The following is a 27581-nucleotide window of genomic DNA, read 5'->3' on the forward strand; positions in this document are numbered from 1 at the left end:
AGGGAAATACCAAGGCCAGGTATCCATCCACAGACAGCTGTTTCGGGGTGTTGCCCCTCATCAGTGTGGAGTAGGATTCTGGCTAGGTGGGAGCAATGCCTAGTAGACCAACATCACAAAACAATCACTGGGTCCTTCCCTGGAGGAAGATCTGGCTAGTCCCGTGTTTGAGACTCTTAAATGAGGCTCCACGACTTTATTTGCATATTCATATTTCCCAGGGAGCATTGCACCTAGGATTTCACTGATTGAGCGCCTTTGCCGGCTGCCGCAGTGTTTTCTTTGACTGGTCTCCCTGAGGTCAGTGATTGTTTTGTGATGTTGGTCTACTAGGCATTGCTCCCACCTAGCCAGAATCCTACTCCACACTGATGACGGGCAACACCCCGAAACAGCTGTCTATGGATGGATACCTGGCCTTGGTATTTCCCTTGTCATATCTGTAAACTCGTAAAGAGCTGGATATTGACTTAAAGGGCCACTTAATATGGTGGTAATGGTGGTTTCCGAAAGGAGCCACCCCTTGGCTGGGTCTTTCCCTGGAGGAAGATCTGGCTAGTCCCGTGTTTGAGACTCTTAAATGAGGCTCCACGGACTTTATTTGCATATTCATATTTCCCAGGGAGCATTGCACCTAGGATTTCACTGATTGAGCACCTTTGCCGGCTGCCGCAGTGTATTCTTTGACTAGTCTCCCTGAGGTCAGTGATTGTTTCATGAAATTTATAATAAGTGAGCATACAGACAAAATAGGAGCTCGCAGCTGCTACTTTTTGCATTAACACATTTGCCTGCCTGTTTTATCACAGGAGTGCGTGTTTCAAGCTTTCTGAGGACATCATAAATCAAGTCAGGGACATTGGAGTTCCACTGCTGCTGAACCTGCTGACCTAATATCACTGACTTTGATTTATGATGAGCTCAGAGGGCTGGAGACATGGCAGAAATGTTTACTCATGTGAGAAAACAGAGAAATATGTTAACTCAGAAAGCTGCAGCTCTGAGCCCCTGCTTATGATTCCTCCAATGCCCGGGCCTGTGGTATGCGTTGTCCATGAACTGGAGCAGCTGTGCATGGTGAGACACAGCCATTACACAGTACATAACAGGGGCACATTTATAAGATTTTATAAGCATAGGAACATTTTATTGAATACATCCAATTGTAAAGCTTATTATTCCAACATCTATAGATTAAAATGTACTTTGTTCATGGGGCAAATATTATCAACTATGGTGCTCTTGTGAGAAGCATCATTGGAGAAATGCTCAGTTGTGTTTTTTTTTTGGCAACTATGAAAAGTGTTTTTTTTTATCATTGTTTCTCTATTTGGGGTTCTGTGCTTTTAAAGTTACTTCATTATTAAAGGGCTAGGTCCATTACTTTTTTTCTTTTTGTTTATGATGCAAGTTAAAGAGGGTATAAAAGAGCAACTAAAAAAGGTAAAAGAAAGATATCTAGGTCATGGCAGAGAACACCCAAAGGATAAACCAACCAGAGAGTCTAAGGACAAAGAACAAAAACATGAGAAGAACGAATCAAGGAGGAAAAAAGATGAGAAACCCCGGGAGACTACAAGGAGGACAGCAAGCGGCAGGACCTCAAATGGAGACAGGGGTAAAAAGACTGAGAAAAAGGTGGACAAATGATAGATGATTGTGTATCTGGTACGGGATGCCAAAAATAAAACGTCAGCTGAGAAGGAAACATCCGTGGCCTGTACTGGCTGATGAGTAACAGAGAACCATTTTGCACTGTTTGCTTAAGTAGTACTCTGAATTAGTAATAATGCAAAACTACAAAACTGAATGAGCTGTAAAATGCAGAAAGAATTGTAAATTAGTGTGAATGAACGGGTGCACTTCGTTGCTGTATAGGAGCGTTCAGCTGTTGGCCAAAGCTTTAATTTTCTTCTTGCTTGTGACTAGTCTTTTGAATATGTGGCACTCGTTGATTTAGTAATATATGAAATGGAGATGTTGGTATTACCCGTGTAATCGTTACTTGCTTGCGCTGATTACAAGATTAGGGATTTAAATAAATACCGATGTTTTAAACGCTCTGTTGTCTTGTTTGTCTGGGCATCAGGCTTTTTGTTTAGTAGCTGGACATGATGACAATGTCTCACAACTGGGTTTGTAATCTATCAGTTCGTAGATGTAGCAGAGCTGAGAAAGCTACCCCTGACTACACCACTGCTTTCTATCTACATGGTCTATTGACAGTGAACTGCTTATCAGAGGAGGAAGCGTGGTCTGTCTAGTGGCAAGCTGTCCCCCGCCCACACCACAGCTTCCTATCTACATGGTCTATTGACAATGAACTGCTTATCAGCGGAGGAGGCGTGGTCTGTCTATTGGAAAGCTGCCCCATCCACACCACAGCTTTCTATCTACATGGTCTATTGACAATGAGCTGCTTATCAGAGGAGGCGTGGTCTGTCTAGTGGAAAGCTGCCCCCCGCCCACACCACAGCTTTCTATCTTCATTGCCCATTGACAATGAGCTGCGTATCAGAGGAGAAGGCGTGGTCTGTCTAGTGGCAAGCTGTCCCCGCCCGCACCACAGCTTCCTATCTTAATGGTCTATTGAGAATGAGCTGCTTATCAGAGGAGGAGGCGTGGTCTGTCTAGTGGCAAGCTGTCCCCGCCCACACCACAGCTTTCTATCTTCATTGCCCATTGACAATGAGCTGCTTATCAGAGGAGAAGGCGTGGTCTGTCTAGCAGTCTCTGAGCTGTAGTGCTAATAATTTGATAAAACCTTTGTTAGGGCCCCGTCACACATAGCGACGCACCAGCGATCCCGACAACGATGAGACCTTGTCAGGATCGCTGGTGTGTCGCTACAAGATCGCTGGTGAGCTGCCAAACAGGCAGCTTCACCAGTGATCCGCACCAGCAACACGGGGTAACAAGCGACGCACGTCGCTTAGTTACCCACTGTGTACCTTAGTTACCAGCGTGCTGGTGCAGGGAGCTGGTAACCAAGGTACACATCGGGTTTCTAAGCGGCGCGCACCGCTTAGAAACCCTGTGTTTACCTTAGTTACCAGCGCCAGGTCGCTGGTCTCCCGCCTGTCACACGCAGTGATGCATGCTGGCCAGCAGGAGACCAGCGATCAAAAAACTGTCCTGGCCATTCCAGGACGATCAGCGATAGCCGGCTGGTGAGATCGCTGTTGCGTCACAAAACTTGTGACTCGTGTGACAGGGGCTTTACAAGTAAACCGCACACATCCAAAATGCCACATCTCTGAAATCTGTATTTCAGCCCCTATCTCATGATGGCTTCAGATAACTTCTGACGGATTCCTTTTAAGTATTTGCTGCAGACTTTTCTGCAGAACAAACACTGCATCGAAAACATGCATTTTTTTTAAAATGAGATTTTCTCCCCCCCCCCCCCCAATGTATTAAAATGGGTGAAAAACATTGAAACGATTGACATACTGCAGATTTGAAACTGCTTTAAATCTGCAAAGACGAAATAAGTAATCGCATTCACTTTGCTGGGACAGTAAAATGCTATATTTTTTCACACAAAAAACACAAATTGTGCACATATTTTAAAGACCAACACTTAAAGAATTCATCTCGATAGATGTTGCTTTGTGAACCTGCTTGGATTATTGGAAGAAGTGAGCACCGTAAGCACAAACTTAGCAAATGCGGTTCCGCTTGACAATGAACAATAAGGCATTTGACATACATAGGTGCACATTAGATGCGTTTTTGACTAGTTTTTTGCCGCAAAAATGCACTAAACGCAAGAGAAATTGATATGCTGTGGCTTGAGGGAAAAAAAGCACCGCAGGTGAGTTTACGGATGGTACAAAAGAAGCTCTATAAAAGCTTTCTATAAATCCCATCCACTGTACTGTAAAATGCTAATGTTCTATTTTAAATGATCATCCAAATTCTTTTTTTTTACCGTTAATGCTTCCTGTAACAATGCTACAACTCAACCTATTTCAGTGCCGTATTCTTACTAATGGAAGATTGGTTTATTTTAGTTGCATTCTAAGGCCGGTTTCACATTTGCGTTACAGGCCGCAGCGCCGGCCTGCGCTCGGCTGCCGCTAAGCCCCGCCCCTGCCGCACCTCTGGCGGTAGCTCCGCCTCCGGGTGCATGACGCGGGGCTTAGCGGCGGCCGTGTGCAGGCCGGCGCTGCGACCTGTAACGCAAATGTGAAACCGGCCTTAGTGATCTCTGTATGACACTCATTAAGAAGACCAGAAATACATGGATGACCTGTTCTTATCCTATCAAACACAGTATTGCTGCTCGGAAACCCCAATTCTCACAGGTTCTAATTACAGACATAAATAGTATGTAGGGGAACGAACAGTAGAGTATGAGATTAAAGGGGTTTTCCCACAAAGAAAAGTTAATTTAATGATTAGCTCTTGGAATGACAATGATTTCCACAATTAGATGTGTTTAAATAACATTTTCCTGTGCTGAGATAACCATATAAATATTCCCCTGCTGTGTACTGTGTAATGCCTGTGTCTGACCGTGCAGGAACATGGTCTGATCATACCACAGCTCCTGGGCAGGGGAGGAAACAAGAGTATACAGACATTACAGCATGGGATCACCGCTGCTGCTTTCTGTGAGGTAAAACATTTCCCTGCCTGTCACAGCTGCTGCTTTCTGTGAGGTAAAACATTTCCCTGCCTGTCTCAGCTGCTGCTTTCTGTGAGGTAAAACATTTCCCTGCCTGTTTTAAAGAATGTTTTACTTGAAAGAAAGGGAATCAGTTGTGATACCATGACGTAATGTCTGAATATATATATATTTTTTTTTTTTCACCCACCCCAAGATCTGTTGATTGAAATGAACTTTAGTTTGTGGGACAGCCCCTTTTAAATTTTTGAGTTATGATCATATAATAAAGTATTTGCTGAAATAAAAAATGTGTAGCTTTAGTAGTTGATCACTTTCATTATATTAGAATCATAGAATCGTAGAGTTGGAAGGGACCTCCTGGGTCATCTGGTCCAACCCCCTGCTCAAAGCAGGATTCGCTAAATCATCCCAGTCAGATGTCTGTCCAGCCTCTGTTTGAAGACATCCATTGAAGGAGAACTCACCACTTCTCGTGGCAGCTTGTTCCACTCATTGATCACTCTAACTGTCAAAAAGTTTTTTCTAATATCTAATCTGTCTCCTCCCATTCAGTTTCATCCCATTGCTTCTAGTCTTTCCTTGTGCAAATGAGAATAAAGATGATCCTTCTACAATGTGACAGCCCTTTAGATATTTGTAGACAGCTATTAAGTCTCCCCTCAGTCTTCTCTTTTGCAAACGAAACATTCCCAAATCCTGCAACCTTTCCTCATAAGACAGGGTTTGCAGACCGGTCACCATTTTGGTTGCTCTTTTCTGAACTGCATATTTTCCTTTTCACATTGGATGCATTGGTGTGCAAAAGAATCACCTTATGGAGGTGCCGGGATTTCTGCTACATAAAAGAAAAGCATATACAAGGATGTTTTTGTATAAAATACAAAGTACGGTAAATGTCATATTTTAACTTTAGGCCTTTTAGAAATCATTTCATCTTCAACTTGGTCAACTGTTCACAATAACAGTAATTTTGACCAGGGGCGCCCAAACTTTGACATGCCACTGTACACTTTTATAGTTTTATACATGATGTATACACATTTGCTCTATACGAGCAAAAAAAAAAAAAAAATTAAAAAAAAGCTATACGGTACTTTTGTAGATAAGGACATCTGAATGGAGCGGAGGTAAAATATATGCACACTGCCCTTCATTCATTTGTTATGGAAGTGCTGAGACCGGCTCAGCACCAGATTTGGCCATCTCTAGCGGTCCCACTGACAATGAATGGAAAAATGTGTGCCTGTTCAACCTTCGCTCCATCCATACTGGGCTCTTCTGAGCTCCAGTCTGAGGATCGATGGGGTCACAGTGATTGCCAAGCGATCACTTTCAAACTTGGCACAACCCCTTTAAGCAACATGTTTTCCCTCACCGTGTCTGTCAAGGAAAAACTTGCAGCATGCCCAAGTTTGATCCGAAATTTGCAAAGCATTCTGTTATTCAAATCAATGAGTGTGTGGGAAACAGCGGACTGCACTCGGATGACCTTTGCGTGCAGTCTGATTTCCGCTACCTCATCCAAGAGAATCTAAGCACACTACACTATGTTCACGCTCTGATCAAACTGAGTGTGATTTGCATAATCGGTCCCATTCTCTCGGCTGAGAGGTTGTACGGCCGTAATCACCTGCCCTAAAAGTTGTAGCGGTGTAATAACAGCCATGAAGCCACATTCTATAGTAGGCATTCATGATCGTGAGCAGTAGCGAGGCTGAAATAAGCTTGTCGGGATGGTAAGTCTTATCTGCCATTGCTTCTTACTACCCTGTCCTGTCCAGTTGACGGCCAGAGTACTGTGTAGTCTGTTGCACTGTGCTGGCCATTGGGAATAGACAGAGTGGAGTTTTGGTGACATGAGCAAACATAAATGTAAACTTGTTATTTGCATTTTCACTTTTGCATGTAGTCACTATTGTAATAAATTGTAACTGGGAAATGCAGGACTGAAAGAGAGAATCGTGTCGAAGAAAATTTCCGAAGACCTCGATGAGACAGACTCCGTGCCGTCAGGTAAGTCCCCTTCTGGCCCAGTCTTGAGTCATCTATTTTTTCTTCTCTTTTAGCATTTGATAAGTTACTATTATTTTAAAAGCGATGGGGGGAAAAATCCAATTTTTTTCTTTTATTACGTATCGCTAAATACTGATACACGTTTTTTTTTCGAATCTGTTTTTTTTATTTTCAGATTGTAGAAGTTTTATTTTTTTTTACAATTGCAGGCTTTTTTTTTCTCTGAGTCATCAGTGACTGAGTTTTATTTGTATCCAAGTTACAAAATTTGCCATAAAGGTGTAAGATTAAGGGCCCATTTCACCGACCGATACGGAGTGTTCCAGTCCTAAGAATATTATTATTGGTCTGGCAGTTGCCTGAATAATATGGAAAAACACTCATTATTGGGGTGAGAATTTTTAGGCTTGCTTAAAAATTATCATTCTATGCAGCACAGCATCCTGAGTAAATTTCTGCTGTTAACTTTGATATTTCTGTGTGCAGTCCGGCTTGTCTAAACAGGCCATAAATCTTTGTAGAAAACGCAGCATACTCTAGAAATGCAGTTGAAATTCTCAACATCGAAAACTCCCTAAATACTCATAGTGGGAACATGACCTAAAAGTGCAAAGCGTTAAAAGCTTCTGAAATACACTGCTCCAAAAAGTAAAGGGAACACTTAAACAACAGAATATAACTCCAAGTAAATCAAACTTCTGTGAAATCAAACTGTCCTCTTAGGAAGCAACACTGACTGACAATCAATTTCACATGCTGTTGTGCAAATGGAATAGACAACCGATGGAAATTATTGGCAATTATCAAGACACACTCAATAAAGGAGTGGTTCTGCAGGAGGGGACCACAGACCACATCTCAGTACCAATGCTTTCTGGCTGATGTTTTGGTCACTTTTGAATGTTGGTTGTGCTTTCACACTTGTGGTAGCATGAGATGGACTCTACAACCCACACAAGTTGCTCAGGTGGTGCAGTACATCCAGGAAGGCACATCAATGCGAGCTGTGGCAAGAAGGTTTGCTGTGTCTGTCAGCGTAGTGTCCAGAGGCTGGAGGCGCTACCTGGAGACATGGAGGGGGCCGTAGGAGAGCAACAACCCAGCAACAGGACCGCTACCTTCGCCTTTGTGCAAGGAGGAAAAGGAGGAGCACTGCCAGAATCCTGCAAAATTACCTCCAGCAGGCCACAAATGTGCATGTGTCTGCACAAACGGTTAGAAACCGACTCCATGAGGTTGGTCTGAGTGCCCGACGTCCACAGATGTGTGCTCACATATTCTCCAATGTAAAATAACAATACTCTGTACTCACAGTTCACACTGGCGCTGGTCCATGAGCCCTGCGCTCACATATTCTCCAATGTAAAATAACAATACTCTGTACTCACAGTTCACACTGGCGCTGGTCCATGAGCCCTGCAGCCAATCAGCTGCCAGTTTGGGATGATGTGCTCTTTGCATAACCCCTGTAAAGGCAGTAAGAGCAGAGCAGCTCTGTGGCAGGTGCTGACTGGCTGCAGGGCTCGCATGATAACACCTTTTAGTGACTTCGAGAGATCCCGCGCCAATGTAAAAATATACTGTAGTTTTATATTTCATAAATTAGTAGTGCATATACGATAAATTAGAATTTTATTTTTCTCAGAGAAATCTTTCTCCTTTTAGGGCTGATATTTGTTTTTCAAAAGTCTCAATTCCAAAGATAAAATCTGTATTTGAAGACTGAATGTTACAGTACTGAGCTGGGAGATGATTGTTGGTTTGTACTGAGCTGGGAGATGATTGTTGGTTTTTATAAGATTCTATGTGAATAAAAGAAGGGAGGAGCTCTCCATCTAAGGCCGGGATCACACACAGCGAGATACGGCCGAGTCTCGCAGGTTAAAACCAAGCTCTGGCACCGGCACTCTGGAGCGGAGCGTGCAGCTCCATGTATTGCTGTGCGGCTGCACGCTCTGCTCCGGAATGCCTCCGTCAGAGCTTGGTTTTAACCTGCGAGACTCGGCTGTATCTCGCTGTGTGTCATCCCGGCCTAATACTTACCTCCTCCGTCCCTCTGCCCTATAAACAATCTTATCAGTAGCAGCCGCCATCTCCTTTCTCAGTAATGGAACAATCTGTCTTCACTGGATACAGATTTTACCTGTAAATTGTGAATTTTGAGAATGAATGCTCAGTCCTGGCGGAGAAAGAAGCAGATTTGTCTGGTAGGATATATTACAAGTTTTCTTATTTTCGTGTGTACAGTCATGGACAAAAGTTTTGAGAATGGCACAAATATTAATTTTTACAAAGGTTACTGCTTCATTTTTTCTAATGGCAATTTGCATATACTCCAGAATGTTATAAAGAGTGATCAGCTTAACAGCAATTACTTGCAAAGTCAATATTTGCCTAGAAAATGATCTTTATCCCCCAAAACACATTTCAACATCATTGCAGCCCTGCCTTAAAAGGACCAGCTAACATCGTTTCAGTGATTGCTCCATTAACACAGGTGTGGGTGTTAATGAGGACAGGGCTGGAGATCAATCTGTCATGATTAAGTAAGAATGACACCACTGGACACTTTAAAAGGAGGCTGGTGCTTGGCATCATTGTTTCTCTTCTGTTAACCATGGTTATCTCTAAAGAAACACGTGCAGTCATCATTGCACTGCACAAAAATGGCCTAACAGGGAAGAGTATCGCAGCTAGAAAGATTGCACCTCAGTCAACAATCTATCGCATCATCAAGAACTTCAAGGAGAGAGGTCCCCTTGTTGCCAAAAAGGCTCCAGGGCGCCCAAGAAAGACCAGCAAGCACCAGGACCATCTCTTAAAAGTGTTTCAGCTGCGGATCGGGCTACCAGCAGTGCAGAGCTTGCTCAGGAATGGCAGCATCTGCAGCATCTGCACGCACTGTGAGGCGGAGACTCTTGGAGCAAGGCCTGGTCTCAAGGAGGGCAGCAAAGAAGCCACTTCTCTACAGAAAAAACATCATGGACAGACTGATATTCTGCAAGAGGTACAGGGAGTGGACTGCTGAGGACTGGGGTAAAGTCATTTTCTCTGATGAATCCCCTTTTCGATTGTTTGGGACATCTGGAAAACGGCTTATTCGGAGAAGACCAGGTGAGCGCTACGACCAGTCTTGTCTCATGCCAACTGTCAAGCATCCTAAAACCATTCATGTGTGGGGTGGCTTCTCAGCCAAGGGAATGGGCTCTCTCTCAGTCTTGCCTAAAAACATAGCCATGAATAAAGAATGGTACCAGAATGTCCTCCAAGAGCAACTTCTCCCAACCGTCCAAGAGCAGTTAGGCGATCAACAATGCCTTTTTCAACATGATGGAGCACCTTGCCATAAAGCAAAGGTGATAATTAAATGGCTCAGGGAACAAAACATAGAGATTTTGGGACCATGGCCTGGAAACTCCCCAGATCTTAATCCCATTGAGAACTTGTGGTCAATCATCAGGAGACGGGTGGACAAACAAAAACCTTCAAATTCAGACAAAATAAAAGCATTGATTTTGCAAGAATGGACTGCTATCAGTCAGGATTTGATCCAGAAGTTGATTGAGAGCATGCCAGGGAGAATTGCTGAGGTCCTGAAGAAGAAGGGTCAACACTGCAAATATTGACTTGCTGCATTAACTCATTCTAACTGTCAATATAACCTTTTGTTACTCATAATATGATTGCAATTATATTTCTGTATGTGATAAAAACATCTGACAAACACACAAAAACCAGAGGCCAGCAGATCATGTGAAAATATATTATTTGTGTCATTCTCAAAACTTTTGGCCATGACTGTACTATTGATTTATGAAATAAAATGAAAATGACGGTTAGTCTTTAACCCCTTCGATAACATGTACAGCGCAAAGCTGAAGCGCTGTATGGCACGGGCTCAAATGGTGAAAAGTCCGATGTATCAATATATAAAAATAATAAACCCAATCATTAGACTGCGTAAATGGGGAAAACGATCACCAAAATTACGGGGTTTTTTGGTCACTAATTTCACAAAAAGTGCTGTAACTAACAATCAAAATGTCACATCTATCCCAAAATGGTATCAATGAAAATGTCTCACCTCGCAAAAAATAGAACAGTCACACATCTCCATTGACCAGAAAAAATACAGGTCTCGGAAAATGGCGATACAACGCCCAAATTTTTTTTTTGCAGACTTGTGATTTTTTTTTTTTTCCCCCCCAAAACTAAAATAATGAAAAAACAAAACAGGACATGTTTGGTATCACCCTAATCATACTGATGAGCAGGATCATATTGTAAAGTTATTTTTACAACAAAATGTACACCGTCAAAACAATTCCCAAAAAACAATGTCAGAATTGCAGGTTTTTTTCACAATTTCTCCCCGCTTGGATTTTTTCCCCCATTTTTCAGAATGCTATATGGTAAAATGAATGGTGTCACTCAAAGGTACAACACATCCCACAAAAAACAAGCCCTCATATGTCTGTCGACAGGAAAAATTAGTTAGGACTCTGTGAAGAAGGGGAGGAAAAAGGAAAACTCAGAAACAGAATTTAGTCCTGTCATGAATGGGTTAAGCAAACGCTGGAGTGGTGCTTCTAATTTAAGGTCCTTGCTCCTGGTCTTCTACTCGGTCTCTAGCATCTTCACCTTTTTTCGACGCCGCTCCAGTCTCGCAAAACACCATCTTGTGACCGCAAATTTGGATATCCGGAGGTCAAAAGTTACGTCACAAGCTCTCAGTGCAAGTCTTATGAGAGCCAGAGCAAAGCTCTCAGACTAGCATTGAAGAGAGACCTTCGCCTCGCTCCACGAAACACTGGAGTGATCTGGGAGGTCAAAAGCTGCCGGAGACCGACGAGCAGCGGTGATAAAAGGTGAAGATGGCGGCAGATGAGCATATGAGTAGAGTCAGGGACCTTAGATTAGAAGCACCACTCCAGTAGTGATATAAAAAACACTGGAGTGGTGCTTTAACCCCTTACTGCTAGCTGACGGAATAGTACTAGCAGTTACTAACTAGTTAAATGCCACTGTCAAACGCTGACAGCATTTAACAAGCGCTTCTGGCCGCCGGGCCGGAAATACGCCCATCGCTGACCCCCGTCACGTGATCGGGTGTCAACGATGCGTTGCCATCACAACCAGAGATCTCCTGAAGACCGCTATGGTTGTCGATGACGGATTGCAATGAGCGCCACCCTGTGGTCGGTGTTCATAGCAATGCTGTAATTCAGCTACATAGAGGTGATCTGTGCATCACCTCTATGTAGCAGAGCCGATCGAGTAATGGATGCTTCAAGCCTCCCATGGAGACTATTGAAGCAAGTCAAAAGTAAAAAAAAAAAAGTGTTTAAAAATATTAAAAGATAAAAAAACATAAAAGTTCAAATCACCCCCCTTTTTCCCCAATCAAAATAAAACCTTAAAGAATCAAACCTACACATATTCACATATTTGGTATCAGCGCGTTCAGAATCGCCCGATCTATCAAAAAAAAAAAAAATTTCTCGGTGTAGCGAGGGAAAAAAATAAAAACACCAAAATTAAGGTTTTTTTGGTTGCCGTGACATTGCATTAGAATGCAATAACGGGCGATCAAAAGAACGTATCTGCACAAAAGTGTTATTAAAAACATCAGCTCAGCGCGCAAAAAATAATTCCTCCCCCAACCCGAGATCACGAAAAATGGAAACTCTACGGGTCTCGTAAAATGGCTCAATTTTTTTTTTTTTTTTTGTAGCAATCTTTGGAATTTTTTGTCACCACTTAGATAAAAGAGAACCTAGACATGTTTGGTGTCTATGAACTCGTAATGACCTGGAGAATCATAATGGCAGGTCAGCTTTAGCATTTAGTGAACCTAGCAAAAAAGCCAAGCAAAAAACAAGTGTGGGATTGCACTTTTTTGCAATTTCGCCACACTTGGAATTTTTTCACGTAGTCCCCAAAGTCTTGCACCTGGATATAATATTACAAAAGGATCTGGATAAGATGATTGAATGGGCAAACGCTTTGCCAGTGAGGTTTAATGTAGAGTATTTTACCTAGGACTGAGTAATCCTATTGCTGCATATACATTAGATGAGAGTATACTCAGGACTACAGAACAGGAGAAGGACTTGGGTATTCTGGTTACAAGTAATATTATATTGTTAAGCTCTGTTTTTATTCTACAAAGTTTTACGTCCTCAACAAAGACAGACACTTAACCCTCAATCCCATCCACAAGGTCATTAATAAAGAGTAAACAGAACTGAGTTTAATACAGATCCTTGTGCTCGCGTCCGCTGGTCCTTGTGCTCGCGTCCGCTGGTCCTTGTGCTCGCGTCCGCTGGTCCTTGTGCTAGCGTCCGCTGGTCCTTGTGCTCGCCACCGCTGGTCCTTGTGCTCGCCACCGCTGGTCCTTGTGCTCGCCACCGCTGGTCCTTGTGCTCGCCACCGCTGGTCCTTGTGCTCGCCACCGCTGGTCCTTGTGCTCGCCACCGCTGGTCCTTGTGCTCGCCACTGCTGGTCCTTGTTAAAATATGATTTTAAAACCATGACCAAACCATGAGATAATCCGAAATATTGTGCTATGCTAACTGATACAGCTTGTAAAGCAATTTAATTAATCTCATGATGGTAAAGAAAGTGATGAATCTAACTATAAAGTGCTGTAGAGGAGAATACTTTGTGTAAGGTACCCTGTATGGTATATACATACAAAAACCTATCAAGTTCTTGTCTTGCTGTGAGCAAAAAAATAAAAGATAAAACAAAAGTGGAGCTTAAAAAGAAAGAATGTGACCGCAAAAATTAAAGGATAAAGTAAATTTCAACAGGATCCAACAAATTGTGGGTCTGCGACCCATGTTCTGGCAGGAGAGTAAGATTTCCCAAGCTAATAGTTACAATCGCAACTTCGCCAATGCATGCTGGAAGTTGTAGTTTTACACCAGCTGGAGAGCCACAGGTGGCTGACCCCTGGTCTGGTGTCTGGAACTTCCTCTGAATGACTTGATATTTTTCAGTGGGATCATATATTTACAGTGCTAATCACAAATGTAAATGTTCACATCCCTCTTTCATGTTTAAACCTGTCTGGTTGTGTACTCAGGGCTATATACTGATATACACTGACCTTAAGACGCCCTAATCCTGTGTAAATGGCAAGTGTGCAGTTGCAGAAAGAAGGTTTTATTATTTCACTGTACTTCTTCCAGACATCTCCGATGCTACTTTAGAGGAGGTGCTGAAGGATATAAGAGATTTCCAACCGTCTGAGAATGGTAAGTGAAGTTTCTCCTATTTAATAACTGTTGGTGTTCCCATCTGAATAGTTATTCAGGGATCCAACAGAAATTGCAATGTAGTGCACTACACTGTGTTCCAAATTATTATGCAAGTGATATTTTTCTCTGATTTTCCTAAATAGTCGGTACAAATGACAGTCAGTCTAATAAAAGTCATCACCGGTTAGAGTATACATCAAATTTTATTGAAGAAACCTCCCAATAATAACAGTATAATCTCCAAAATGAATAAAAACTCAAATTGCACTGTTCCAAATTATTAGGCACAGTACAATTTCTAAACATTTGATATGTTTTAAAGAACTGAAAATGCTCATTTGTGGAATTTGCAGCATTAGGAGGTCACATTCACTAAACAAAAAGGATATTTTGGAGTTAAATAGCTTAACAGGCCAAGTTACATGTTAACATAGGAACCCTTCTGTGATATCACCTTCACAATTCTTCCATCCATTGAACCTGTGAGTTTTTTGGAGAGTTTCTGCTTGTATTTCTTTACATGAAGTCAGAATAGCCTCCCAGAGCTGCTGTTTTGATGTGAACTGCCTCCCACCCTCATAGATCTTTTGCTTGATGATACTCCAAAGGTTCTCTATAGGGTTGAGGTCAGGGGAAGATGGTGGCCACACCATGAGTTTATCTCCTTTTATGCCCATAGCAGTCAATGACTCAGAGGTATTCTTTGCAGCATGAGATGGTGCATTGTCATGCATGAAGAGGATTTTGCTCCTGAAGGCACATTTCTGCTTTTTATACCATGGAAGACAGCTGTCAGTCAGAAACTCAATATACTTTGCAGAGGTCATTTTCACACCTTCAGGAACCTTAAAGAGCCCTACCAGGTGTTTCCCCATGATTCCGGCCCAAAACATGACTCCTCCACCTCCTTGCTGACGTCGCAGCCTTGTTGGGACATAGTGGCCATCCACCAACCATCCACTACTCCATCCACTATTCCATCCAGGGTTGCTTGACCCTCATCAGTAAACAAGACTGTTTGAAAATTAGTCTTCATGTATGTCTGGGCCCACTGCAACCGTTTCTGCTTGTGAGCACTGTTTAGGGGTGGCCGAATAGTAGGTTTATGCACCACAGCAAGCCTTTGAAGGATCCTACACCTTGAGGTTCGAGGGACTCCAGAGGCACCAGCAGCTTTAAATATCTGTTTGCTGGTTTGTAATGGCTTTTTAGCAGCCGCTCTCTTAATCCAATGAACTTGCCTGGCAGAAACCTTCCTCATTCTGCCTTTATCAGCACAAACATGTCTGTGCTCAGAATCAACCACAAATCTCTTAACAGTACAATGATCACGTTTAAATTTTGGGGAAATATCTAATGTTTTCATCTCTTGACCAAGGCATTGCACTATTTGATGCTTTTCAGCAGCAGAGAGGTCCTTTTTCTTTCCTAAATTCCTTGAAACCTGTGCCCTGCTTAATAATGTGGAACATCATTCTTAAGTAGTTTTCCTTTAATTGGGCTCACCTGGTAAACTAATTATCACAGGAATTTGAGATTGATTTCAGTGATCCAAAGAGCCCTGATACACAATACCATCTACCGTGTTTCCCCGAAAGTAAGACCCTGTCTTACATTAATTTTACCCCAAAAAGTCCCACCCTGTCTTACTTTCGGGGGAGGTCTTACATTAGCCGAAAAAAAATGACAATTTCTTTTTAACCAATAAATTAACATTTATTAACATGCTGTTATACCCCATAACAGTGCCGTATCCCACTGCACACAGCCCCACACCCCATAACAGTGCCGTATCCCACTGCACACAGCCCCACACCCCATAACAGTGCCGTATCCCACTGCACACAGCCCCACACCCCATAACAGTGCCGTATCCCACTGCACACAGCCCCATACCCTATACAGTACATGTTTCCCTACTTGGTTTTTAAATGCTGGACGTTTTCCTCTGCGGTGCGGCTGTGGGTGCGGAAGGCCTGTGCTGCAGGGAACGCTGTGCCAATCAGCAGGGAAACAGCGGTGACGTGGGGCTGGGGCGGCCAATTACAGCCCGAGCTGCTGGACCAATCAGTGCTCGAGCCGGGGGCCGGCGGTGACGTGGGGAACAGGGGCGGCCAATGAGCTGTTGAGCTGGGCGGATTGCGGGGTTAACACTGCGAGTTAACCCCATGAGCGCTGGACCCGCCCAGCTGCACCTGAGGACACCTCTGGAGCCTGGGGACCCAATGGGGGACAGCGGCGGCCCAAAGGTAAGGGCCTTACATTTCACAGCGGCCCCCAACCCTGCCTTACATTCGGGGGAGGCCTTACATTGAAGGACCCCCCCGTAACCCCCACCCTGTCTTACTTTCGGGGGGGTCCTACTTTCGGGGAAATACGGTATGAGTTTATTTGAAAAACAAAAAATTACATCTTTATGACACTTAAATCCAATTTGCATAATAATTTGGAACACAGTGTATATATTAATGTCAACCAAGTCTAATGCTGTCGTACCCTGTAGTCAGAATGTTTTCTGCTTTACTATTTATTTTAAATTTTAGAAAATTTCCCTTTGTTTCAGATGTATTTGACTTAGAAGATGCGCTGGACGATCATGAAACACAAGATGGTAATGATTTTTCCTTTGTTATTGTTATCCAATTTTATGTTGGCACATTGTTGGGCAACTTGAGAACTTAAAGAAGCCCTCCTCCTCCCATCAAAGTTTTTATCCTCTTAATATATTGCAGTCCTCATATTACATACCACTATGTACTTAGAATTGCACATTTTGCTTTTCTGCTCCGCTAATTCTTCTCTTTTCCATTAAGTCTATGACATCACATGATTAAAAACTGACTAGCTGAATCCTTCTAAGCTCTCTGTAGAAAAGGGAAGTCACTTTTTTTTTTTCCCCTGCATGAGTCATCCTGCAAAGGTCCCTAGCATGGGGCAGCTGGGTCAGGAATTGCAGAGGGTGATGACTCATGCAGGGAAAAGATCTTTGGTCAGGCTGGTGTGTCAGGGTTGCCTGTTGATTGTGCGAGCTTTGATATGTGTGGAGGGTGACCGATTCGAGAAGTGCAGCTGTTGTTGATTTTTTATAAAGTGGCAGCAGCATCTGCATTGTGCAAGGAATAGTGATGAGCAGACAAGCTCGGATAAGGTGTTATCCGAGCATGCTCGGGTGCTAACCGAGTGACTTTGGCGTGCTCGATTATTATGTTCGAGAGTCCCTGCGTCTACTTGTCTCATGGCTGTTCGACAACCTGAACACATGCATGGATTACCCCATCAGAAGAACTATACTACATTGATGGAGTTACTTTGTACTCTGCCTGACCTCATTTCCATCAATGTCCACCTTTTCTAGGTGGGTGCAAAAATGTACTCTGTGCTTTTGCTCTTGCCTCAAAAGGGTGGACACTGATTAAAATGAGGCCAGGCAGAGCACAAAGTCACTCCATTTTCTTCGTGAAAGGCCACTGACGAGTGTCTTCTATGTGATGTGATCCCAGCCTTAAAGGGGTTGTCCACTACTAGGATAACCCCTTCTCGATCTGAATCTTTGCTCCCTTTAAAATAAAAACACCTGTACTCTCCTCCGATGCTGAGGCTAGCCCCTCACTTTCTCTTGATTACTTATACTTTGAAATCGGGGACAGTGACGCCAGGGCTGATTGGGCGCTGAGTTTTGACACCACTGAAACAGCGCCAGCACTGGAGGAGAGTATAGGGGTTTTTATTTTAACTGGCCAGTTCTGTCCTTCTCCAGGTCAGTGGGTCGGGGATCAATGGAAATGAAAAAAACTAATTTCTCCTGCCACTTTGAGCCTTGAATGCAAACCTTTCCAACTTCTGAGATTAATTCTTTGAGCCCTTTTTATGTTTTCAGATGCAGCAAGTGAATTCTCCTTAGAAGATGCTTTGGAGCCCAGTGTTCATGGATCTCTTCGCTCTGAACCAGGTATGTTTAGTAGAAATTTAATTTATTACATAAATGGAGGGAACAAATGTGGTGTTCTTATTTCTATTTTACAAAGTGCCATCTGCACTAGTTTTCTTGAACATCCCATATTTATTCAGTGTTGAAGTGTCTGAAGAAAAAAAAAAATCTAATATTTAACACGTTTCTATTTATTCAGTGTATTTCTAGTCACAATAAGTTTTTGTTTTAGCGCCTTAGATTATAGGCTACGGTCACCTTTGTACTGACTTTTGCATTTTGCAAAGTAAGCCATTTTCTAAATAATTTTCAAATACACATTTCCTACCATTTTGCTGTTGTAAAGACTTTAATTTTAGCTAGTTGTCCTGACGTAGAACTGTCAGCACTGGCCCCTTTTGGCGTTCTGCTCTGTCTGTGGTTCTGTGGAAAATTTGCACGTACAGACTGATGACATCCTAGTGCTGTTCGTTTGATTGAAGATTGATAAACCTCCATCAGTGTTTTTTGGCATTTGAGAAAAACTAGTGAAACTATAATGGTAAAAACGGACACTGATTAAATTCTGGTCCAGAACTTAAAATTGTTCAGTGATTTTTGTTTCTTTGCATATGATAATAATCACTGATCACTATGTGTGACTATGGACTTATGAATCCCCCCAGTGCGCACACTGTGCGCTGTGAGGATTTCCAGGTTTCTCAGCCAGGGACCAGCGGGTACGTATGCAATATGCATAAATCCGGCCATAGCCCGACTAACGGGCGCAGCCTCTCTCCATACTGATTGCAGTCTTTTTAATTTAGACCGGGCAACCCCTTTAAGGGAGTGTGCACACAACGTATTTTTCAGCCAGGTCTGCTCCAAATCCTGCATAAAAAGCATTACTCTATGCACAGTAATGTCAAAATTACTTTTATATTCAGTTCTTTGGAGCTTCATTTAAAGGGAACCTGAAAGTTGATACAGGCCGCCCAATCAGCAGGCAGCATGTGCAAGACATTAGTTGCATGATTTCACCCATATGCAGTACAAACCAAAAGTGTGGACACACCTTCTCATTCAAAGAGTTTTCTTTATTTTCATGACTATGAAACTTGTAGATTCATTCTGAAGGCATCAAAACTATGAATTACCACATGTGGAATTATATAATTAACAAAAAAGTGTGAAACAATTGAAAATATGTCTTATATTCTAGGTTCTTCAAAGTAGCCACCTTTTGCTTTGATTACTGCTTTGCACACTCTTGGCATTCACTTGATGAATTTCAAGAGGTAGTCACCGGAAATGGTCTTCCAACAGTCTTGAAGGAGTTCCCAGAGATGCTTAGCACTTGTTGGCCCTTTTGCCTTCACTCTGCGGTCCAGCTCACCCCAAACCATCTCGATTGGGTTCAGGTCTGGTGACTGTTGAGGCCAGGTCATCTGGCGTAGCACCCCATCACTCTCGTTCTTGGTCAAATAGCCCTTACACAGCCTGGAGGTGTGTTTGGAGTCATTGTCCTGTTTGAAAAATAAATGATGGTCCAATTAAACGCAAACCGGATGGAATAGCATGCCGCTGCAAGATGCTGTGGTAGCCATGGTGGTTCAGTATGCCTTCAATTTTGAATAAATCCCCAACAGTGTCACCAGCAAAGCACCCCCACACCATCACACCTCCTCCTCCATGCTTCACGGTGGGAACCATGCATGTAGAGTCCATCCGTTCACCTTTTCTGCATCGCACAAAGACATGGTGGTTGGAACCAAAGATCTCAATTTTGGATTCATCAGACCAAAGTACAGATTTCCACTGGTCTAATGTCCATTCCTTGTGTTCTTTAGCCCAAACAAGTCTCTTCTGCTTGTTGCCTGTCTTTAACAGTGGTTTCCTAGTAGCTATTTTACCCTGAAGGCCTGCTGCACAAAGTCTCCTCTTAACAGTTGTAGAGATGTGTCTGCTGCTAGAACTGTGTGGCATTGACCTGGTCTCTAATCTGAGCTGCTGTTAACCTGCGATTTGTGAGGCTGGTGACTCGGATGAACTTATCCTCCGCAGCAGAGGTGACTCTTGGTCTTCCTTTCCTGGGGCGGTCCTCATGTGAGCCAGTTTCTTTGTAGCACTTGATGGTTTTTGCCAATGCACTTGGGGACACTTTCAAAGTTTTCCCAATTTTTTGGACTGACTGACCTTCATTTCTTAAAGTAATGATGGCCACTCGTTTTTCTTTACTTAACTGCTTTTTTTTCTTGCCATAACACAAATTCTAACAGTTCATTCAGTAGAACTGTCAGCTGTGTATCCAACCAGACTTCTGCACAACACAACTGATGGTCCAAACCTCATTTGTAAGGCAAGAAATCCCACTTATTAAACCTGACAGGGCACACCTGTAAAGTGAAAACAATTTCCAGTGACTACCTCTTGAAGCTCATCAAGAGAATGCCAAGAGTGTGCAAAGCAGTAATCAAAGCAAAAGGTGGCTACTTTGAAGAACCTAGAGTATAAGACATAATTTCAGTTGTTTCACACTTTTTTGTTAATTATATAATTCCACATGTGTTAATTCATAGTTTTGATGCCGTCAGAGTGAATCTACCATTTTCATAGTCCTGAAAATAAAGAAAACGCTTTGAATGAGGTGTGTCCAAATTTTTGGTCTGTACTGTATATTTAACACTTAAACCTCTATATTATATTTTTTTTTTAAATAAATCGCTGCCTTGAAAAACAATAAAAACATGACAAAATGATTCATGTAAAACATTGTCTAAAAGACGTGTGCACATATTCTTAGCGGCAGCACGAGGTAGTAAGGATTCCTCCTAGGCTGTAGGAGAAAGCTGCATAGAATAAAGCGGTGCTAATTAATGAGAGCTAGTGAAGGCAGCTCATCCCGTACACAGACTTTGTCCAGCAACTATGGGGCTACGTTCCCATGATGAGTATTTGGTAAGTTTGTTGTTTTTTTTTTTTTTTTATGTTGCTGCGTTTCTGCACCTATTAGGTATCTCATGTTTTTTTTACATGTGCTTTTATCACTTTTTTATCACAAATTTATGGTTTTGTCTTTTTGATATGTAATGTTTTAAAGAAGGCTTTGACCAATCATTATCGATGCAGTCATGTGTGGATCATATTGTTTTACCTGCGGATTTTCCATATCTAATGATATTCTATGGAGAAAATCTTCACAAAAACTCTTAGAGTACCCACAAGAGAAACTGATCTATTGTGGATTTCTAAAAATGCAATGCAGATCAGATTGTGCAACATCAAAAGCTCATTGTGGGAACTTACTGGGAGCGATATGCCACATGAGAAAAGTCTGAAACTATGTAAAAGTAGCAAACTAAGGGTATGTGCACACGTTGCGAATTAGAATGTGGAATTTTCTGCAGAGAATCCGCATCTCTTGGCAGAAAAACGCAGGCTAAAATGCTTGCGGTTTTCCTGCGAAATTGATGCGGATTCCTTGCGGTTTTCCTGCGGATTCCATTGTGTTTTTGCTGTGTGGATTTGGTTGAGAGAGAGAGATTTCTATGTGCCAGAATAGAAACTGCAGCTGCGGATCCGCAAAAAGAATTGACATGCTGCGGAAAATAAACCGCTGCATTTCCACGTGGAATTTTCCGCAGCATGTGCATTTCCCATTCATTAACATTATGGGCACAATGCACTGTGGATTTCATGCAATTTCTGCGCGTCCAAAAACGCTGTGGAAACGCATCAAAACCCGCAACGTGTGCAGATGCCCTAAGTATTGGGGCATAAATCTGAATGATGAGAATAAATGTGCAGACTGAAACTTCAATGGAAGATGTGTCTGATGGATGGGTCAATAGTTGCCTATCAGTAAAGTTTTCTCCAAAAAGCCTGGACATATATTTTATCTTCTGTCATTGATTGCCAGACATTAAATAGACCTTTATTAATTGTTTTCACCGTCTTTAGAAGTAAAAGAAGAGCCGGTGGAAGAACTAGTAATAGAGGAGCGTGTTAGTGTGGACGAGCCTGCAGCAGAAGAACTCGTCTTTGAGGATATTTTGGAGCGCGAAGCTGCTGCTGATGACAATGAGGAGGAAGAAACATTAAATCCGGAAGATGAAGCAGAGCCTGTATATGAGCAAGAGGTAGAGGAGACAGAAACTGAATTCCTGAATGCTCCGACTACAGACACAGAAGAGCCTGTACCTGCAGATGACGAGTCTGAAGATGAAGAACCTGCAGAGCCGGCAACAGAGGAACAAGAACCGTGGGATGACCATTTTGAGAACGACCCAGAGACCGATGTGCCACAAAATCAAGAAACTGAACCACATGAAGACTTGATAAACCAGGCCGCTGATGAAGCGGTGTTTGATGATGATGAAGGTATTTACATTGTTCTTTTATTTAAACATCGTTCTCTCCATGAGATGAATTGGCTACTTACGGGGTAGGGGTAATGTCATTGTGGAGAATCTAGTGTATGCGGTTAATGTTATTTTACATCCATGCCAAATAATGGAATAATAGGTTCCAACATTTACACGCACCGTTTGCAGTACCGTGCACGTATAGAACTGTCCATCTAAGGGTCGTTGTCCTCTAAAAAACTAAGGACATTCCAAAGTGTTTCTTAAATATGGTGCCTTGGTTGCATTTTTTAACAGAGATTTGGTCTTCGCATAACATGATTGGTATTATGAACTCCGCCACAAAAATGCATTGCAGTTCAGCACACAGTATTTTCTTAGAGCAGAAAACTAAAAAAAAATAGTCTACAGGCAGCAAAGTTCCAAAGATGCTCATACCCTGAGCACACTCACTTTAAAAATAAACCTGAAAGCACTGAAAACCACCAAACTGTAACAAGCCACAATGCATCATACAATAACATCTGTGCTGCCTTGCAGTAAAATGAATTGTGTTTTCCCGAAGAAGGAATCATTCAAACCAATGTAGGGGTTTGTGCACACAACGCCTTTTAAACGCCATCGTAACTGCGTCGTTTAATCAGAAAATACCAGCTCAAGCGTCGGATTTGTCATCTTAGATGATTTTACCTTGCTGCCGTCTTTTTACATATAAAATATTGGCATAATAATCCGGTCTCTTTTAGCCACTTGTTGGATTTTGCAGCGTTAACCCCTTTCAGCACCTTGTGATTTTCCATTTTTGCGCTTTTGCGGTTTGCTCCCTTTTTCCCCAGAGCCATAACTGTTTTTATTTTTCCATCAATATGGCCATGTGAGGGCTTGTTTTCTGGCGGATGAGTTGTACTTTTGAATGACACCATTAATTTTCCCATATAGCGTACCAGAAAACGGGGAAAAAATTCTGAGTGCGGCGAAATTGCAAAAAAAAATGCAATTTTACAATTTTTTGGGAGTTTTTTATTTACCATGTTCACTAAACGCTAAAACTGATCAGGCAGTATGATGCCAAATGTGTATTTTATTTTTAATTGTTTTATTTTCAATGTTGCAAAAAGGGGGTGATTTGCACTTTTTTTTTTTTACTGCAACGGTTTTTTTAAAAGCCTTAAAGCAGTGTTCATCCGATCGCCAGTGCTACACACATGGCTGTGCCACGCGCCGGCGTTCATAGGGGATTTACAATGTTGGGCATGGAGGACTTCTGGAGACCCCTGGTTGTCAGGATGACAACTCATTAGCGCCACGCGATGATGTAATGGGTGCTGATGGGCTGGTCTTGGGACACGCTTCCCTCCCAACGGTGAGTGTTAAATGCAGTGAATCTTGTGTCCAGAGGACCGACAGCTGATCGGATTAGCTGTCGTGCGTGGAAAGGTGCAGGCTCAATGTCGACGCTTTCATCTTAGGCAGGGACACGACCTTGGATGTACCTATACATCCAAGGTCATGAAGGGGTGAAGCCTTAAAGAAGTTTCAAAGAATGGAACATTTGCACCGCAAGTCGATATTGCAGTTCCTATATTCTCTCTTACACTTTTTTCCATATACAGGTGTTTCTCACAAAATTAGAATATCATCGAAAAGTTAATTTATTTCAGTTCTTCAATACAAAAAGTGAAACTCATATATTATATAGTCATTACAGAGTGATCTATTTCAAGTGTTTATATCTGTTAATGTTGATGATTATGGCTTACAGCCACTGAAAACCCAAAGTCATTATCTCAGTTACCTAGAATACTTTATAACACCAGCTTGAAAAAATTATTTTAAAATCCAAAATGTTGGCCTATTGAAATGTATGTTCAGTAAATGTACTCAATACTTGGTCGGGGCTCCTTTTGCATCAATTACTGCATCAATATGGCGTGGCATGGAGGCGATGAGCCTGTGGCACTGCTGAGGTGTTATGGAAGCCCAGGTTGCTTTGATATCAGCCTTCAGCTCGTCTGCATTGTTGGGTCTGGTGTCTCTCATCTTCCTCCTGACAATACTCCATAGGTTCTCTTTGGGGTTAAGGTCAGATGAGTTTGCTGGCCAATCAAGCACAGTGATACTGTTGTCTTTAAACCAGGTATTGGTACTTTTGGCAGACAAGTGCCAAGTTCTGCTGGAGAATTAAATTTCCATCTCCAAAACCTTGTCGGCAGAGGGAAGCATGAAGTGCTCTAAAATTTCCTGGTAGACGGCTTTACTGACTTTGATCTTGATAAAACACAGCGGACCTACACCAGCAGATGACATGGCTCCCAAACCATCACTGATTGTGGAAACTTCACACTAGACCTTGGAAATCAACATCCCAGAGTCTGGAGGAAGAGTGGAGAAACAGACCATCCAAGCTGCTTGAGGTCTAGTGTGAAGTTTCCACAATCAGTGATGGTTTGGGGAGCTACAGTGGGTACAGAAAATATTCAAACCCCTTTAAATTTTTAACTCTTTGTTTCATTGCAGCCACTTGGTAAATTCAAAAAAGTTCATTTTTTTCTCATTAATGTACACTCTGCACCCCACCTTGATTGGAAAAAAAAAACCAGAAATGTAGAAATTCTTGTAAATTTATTCTAAAAGAAAAACTGAAATATCACCTGGTCATACGTATTTAGACCCTTTGCTCAGAATTGAGTAGAAGCACTCTTTTGCGCTAGTACAGCCATGAGTCATCTTGGGAATGATGCAGCAAGTTTTTCACACTTGGACAAGCTGATCAGTACCTCTCAACTGCCAATGCAGAAGGGCTTAATGCTGGACAACCCCTTCAACAAAACTGCCCTGGTCTAAATATCCCTGTCAGTCCAAGTTCCTTGTAACTCCAGTTCCAGCTTTTCTTGACATATGAAAGTGGAATCCGTGCTGTGTGCATGGGCCAGTCATTAGCGCCTTATCGCCAATAACCACATATAACAGCTATATTTCTTTATCGCCTTATTGGGGGACACAGATTACCATGGGTGTATGCTGCTGCTGCTAGGAGGCTGACACTGTGCAAAACAAGAAAATTAGCTCCTCCCCGGCAGTATACACCCACCGACAGGCACCAAGTACCTCAGTTTGTGCTTAGTGTCTGTAGGAGGCGGACCGGGATCTCCCCAGATCCGCAATTAACCATTCATTTCTTTTTTTTTTTTTTTTTTTTTTTTTTAGGGCTTAATTGTGTGTATTAATCTCTCTCTTTTCAATCTTTCAGATTCAGCATCAGGAAACAGGGTGTAAGTTCATCCTGCTTTTCAATATTTGGCGGCTGAGCGAGCAGTGTGGTGTTACCCACATCGCAACTCTCAGGACCGCAGGCAGGACCTTTTCCCATATCACCGTCGGGTGCTATCGGCGGATACAGGTGGCCGGTCCTGCCGATTCCCCTCCTCATCCCTCTCCCAGGACAGGGCTGAGAGGAAGACGGCGGTCACTGGCGGTGACGTTCCCATTCTAGTTGGCGCCATCTTCTGCACCAAGTGGACATGGTGCGGGTACAGAGGACCTTTTCTCCCAGCGGCCTGCTCCCTACCCGTGGGCCCCTGTGGTTATCTTCAGGATTTTAAGGTAAGCTGGATAAATGCCCCTCCAGCTCTGCATTCAAATGGATAGAAGCAGACCTCCCTAGTCTGACAGGGGCCACTACAGGCGACTCTGGTAGCATTTACATCGGTCCCTGTTTGAAGCTCTGTAGCTCCTTTCTCAGAAGTCCCTGTTTGAATCTCCCGCCCTTCCTTCCTCATCGCTCACCTCCACGGGGTTCAGCAGTGAGTTGCGCAGGCACGGTTGGCCCCGGGTTTTCATTAGCTTTAACAGCACAGGTTCCCGGTGCACCGTAGGACATAAGCCTCGGGGGGGTAACCGGTAACTTTCGCTTTCTCTTTGAAAGCCTCCTCCTCCTTGCTCTGCGCGTGCTCTTTTCGCGCTCTTTATTAACCCATTACAGGGCTATTTTCACCTCAGCGCTACCAGTCTCAAGGTTTACCTAACACCCCCCCCCCCCCGCAGTTTCTTCCAATCACGCGGCTCCGCCACTGAGCTCCGCCCACCGCTATCGCCGTTCTGTCTGCCTGGAAGAGAGTTTTTCTCTCCTTCGGATCTCTGCTTGGGGGACACAGCGGCGTTCCTGGCTGCACTTCTGAACCTGGGTAGGCTCTGCTCTGATTTCTTCCTAAGGCTGCAGTTAGCTCCCTGCGGCAGTTTCACCTCAGTTCGTGCGACATTCTGTCACACTCTATACATATGCCCAACCCTGCAAGGGCTCTCTGTTCTAGACTCACAGCCATTCACTATGCCTGTGCGTGTTGCAAAAAGAAGTGGGCATCAGGTCAGTCGTCTCCCTTCTGCCCGTCCTGCAGTCCTTCCATTATGTCGGCCCCTCAGGAGCACACCGAAGCCCAAAATGAGAGCTCTCCACCTCCACCACAGTGGGCCGTGGCAATGTCTCAGTCGGTTTCTGATCTGACTAAAGTCTCTCAGTCCCTGGTCCAGGTCTTAGAACGTTTGCCGCAGCTATCTACAGCCACCGGTGCGCCGACCGCCTCTCACGGCGTGTCGTCCGCTCCTGACGGCGACCTTCAGAGGGACAGACCGGGTAGGAGTTCTAGGAAGCGGGCTCTGTCTGGCTCCTCTTCCAGCTCGCAAGGTCCTTCTGCTTCGCCCAGGTTTCCTTCGTCGGCTCCTTCCTCAGAAGACGACCTTTGGTCAGACAATGATTCCCAATCGGGATCTGACTCAGAAGCAGGCAACGTATCTAAAACACGGGACACGGTCGATAGTCTAATTTCGGCTATCTTCGAAACCCTCAAAATTAAGCAGAATAAAGAGCCCCCTCAGGAATGTTCTGTCCTCTTTAAACGAGCTCGGCCTCCATCTCGAACCTTTCCCAATCACAAAGAGTTCAATAGTACTCTATCCAAACACTGGGAGCACCCTGAGCAACGTTTCTCAGGCTGCAAGTACTTAGATGTGCTCTACCCCTTTGATGCGGACCTGCTCACAAAGTGGACCAAGGCTCCCGAGGTGGATCCCCCAGTTTCCCGGATAGCCTCTAAAATGGTTCTATCCCTTCCAGACGGGGCATCGCTTAAATATCCAACAGAATCTGTCAAATCAATTTTTGAGGCTTCCGGCGCCTCTCTGTCCTATTTTCGCATCCGTCTTGGTGGCGAAAGTCATTTCGGCTTGGGCAAAAATTCTTCGCAAGGGCATCTTAGCGGCAGCCCCGCAAGATGAGCTGGCAGATCTAGCAGATCAAATTAATCATGCAGGTAAATACCTGTTGGCCGCCTCCTTGGATGCGGCCGGGTGCGTAGCAAGGGCTAACAGCAACATAGTAGCCATACACCGAGTCCTTTGGC

The 27581-nt window shown here is 43.3% G+C and overlaps 1 protein-coding gene across 8 annotated transcripts in view; it reads left to right on the forward strand.

The window, feature by feature from the left end:
- ASPH (aspartate beta-hydroxylase) overlaps positions 1-27581 on the forward strand; it is a 303702-nt gene that overhangs the window by 68951 nt on the left and 207170 nt on the right. For 4 of the 8 annotated variants that reach the window (XM_073583934.1, XM_073583936.1, XM_073583937.1 and 1 more), the window contains 5 exons: positions 6581-6649; positions 13846-13911; positions 16478-16525; positions 17792-17863; positions 21782-22201. In XM_073583934.1, the coding sequence (XP_073440035.1) occupies positions 6581-6649; positions 13846-13911; positions 16478-16525; positions 17792-17863; positions 21782-22201 (675 nt within the window). Of the gene's footprint in view, positions 1-1411; positions 2059-6580; positions 6650-13845; positions 13912-16477; positions 16526-17791; positions 17864-21781; positions 22202-27581 lie in introns of those variants that run through there. The other 4 variants (XM_073583938.1, XM_073583939.1, XM_073583941.1 and 1 more) reach the window with 1 other exon arrangement.

Source organism: Dendrobates tinctorius, unplaced genomic scaffold, assembly GCF_039654945.1.
Source record: "Dendrobates tinctorius isolate UK_male_01 unplaced genomic scaffold, ASM3965494v1 ptg000082l, whole genome shotgun sequence".
NCBI classification, from domain to species: Eukaryota; Metazoa; Chordata; class Amphibia; order Anura; family Dendrobatidae; genus Dendrobates; species Dendrobates tinctorius.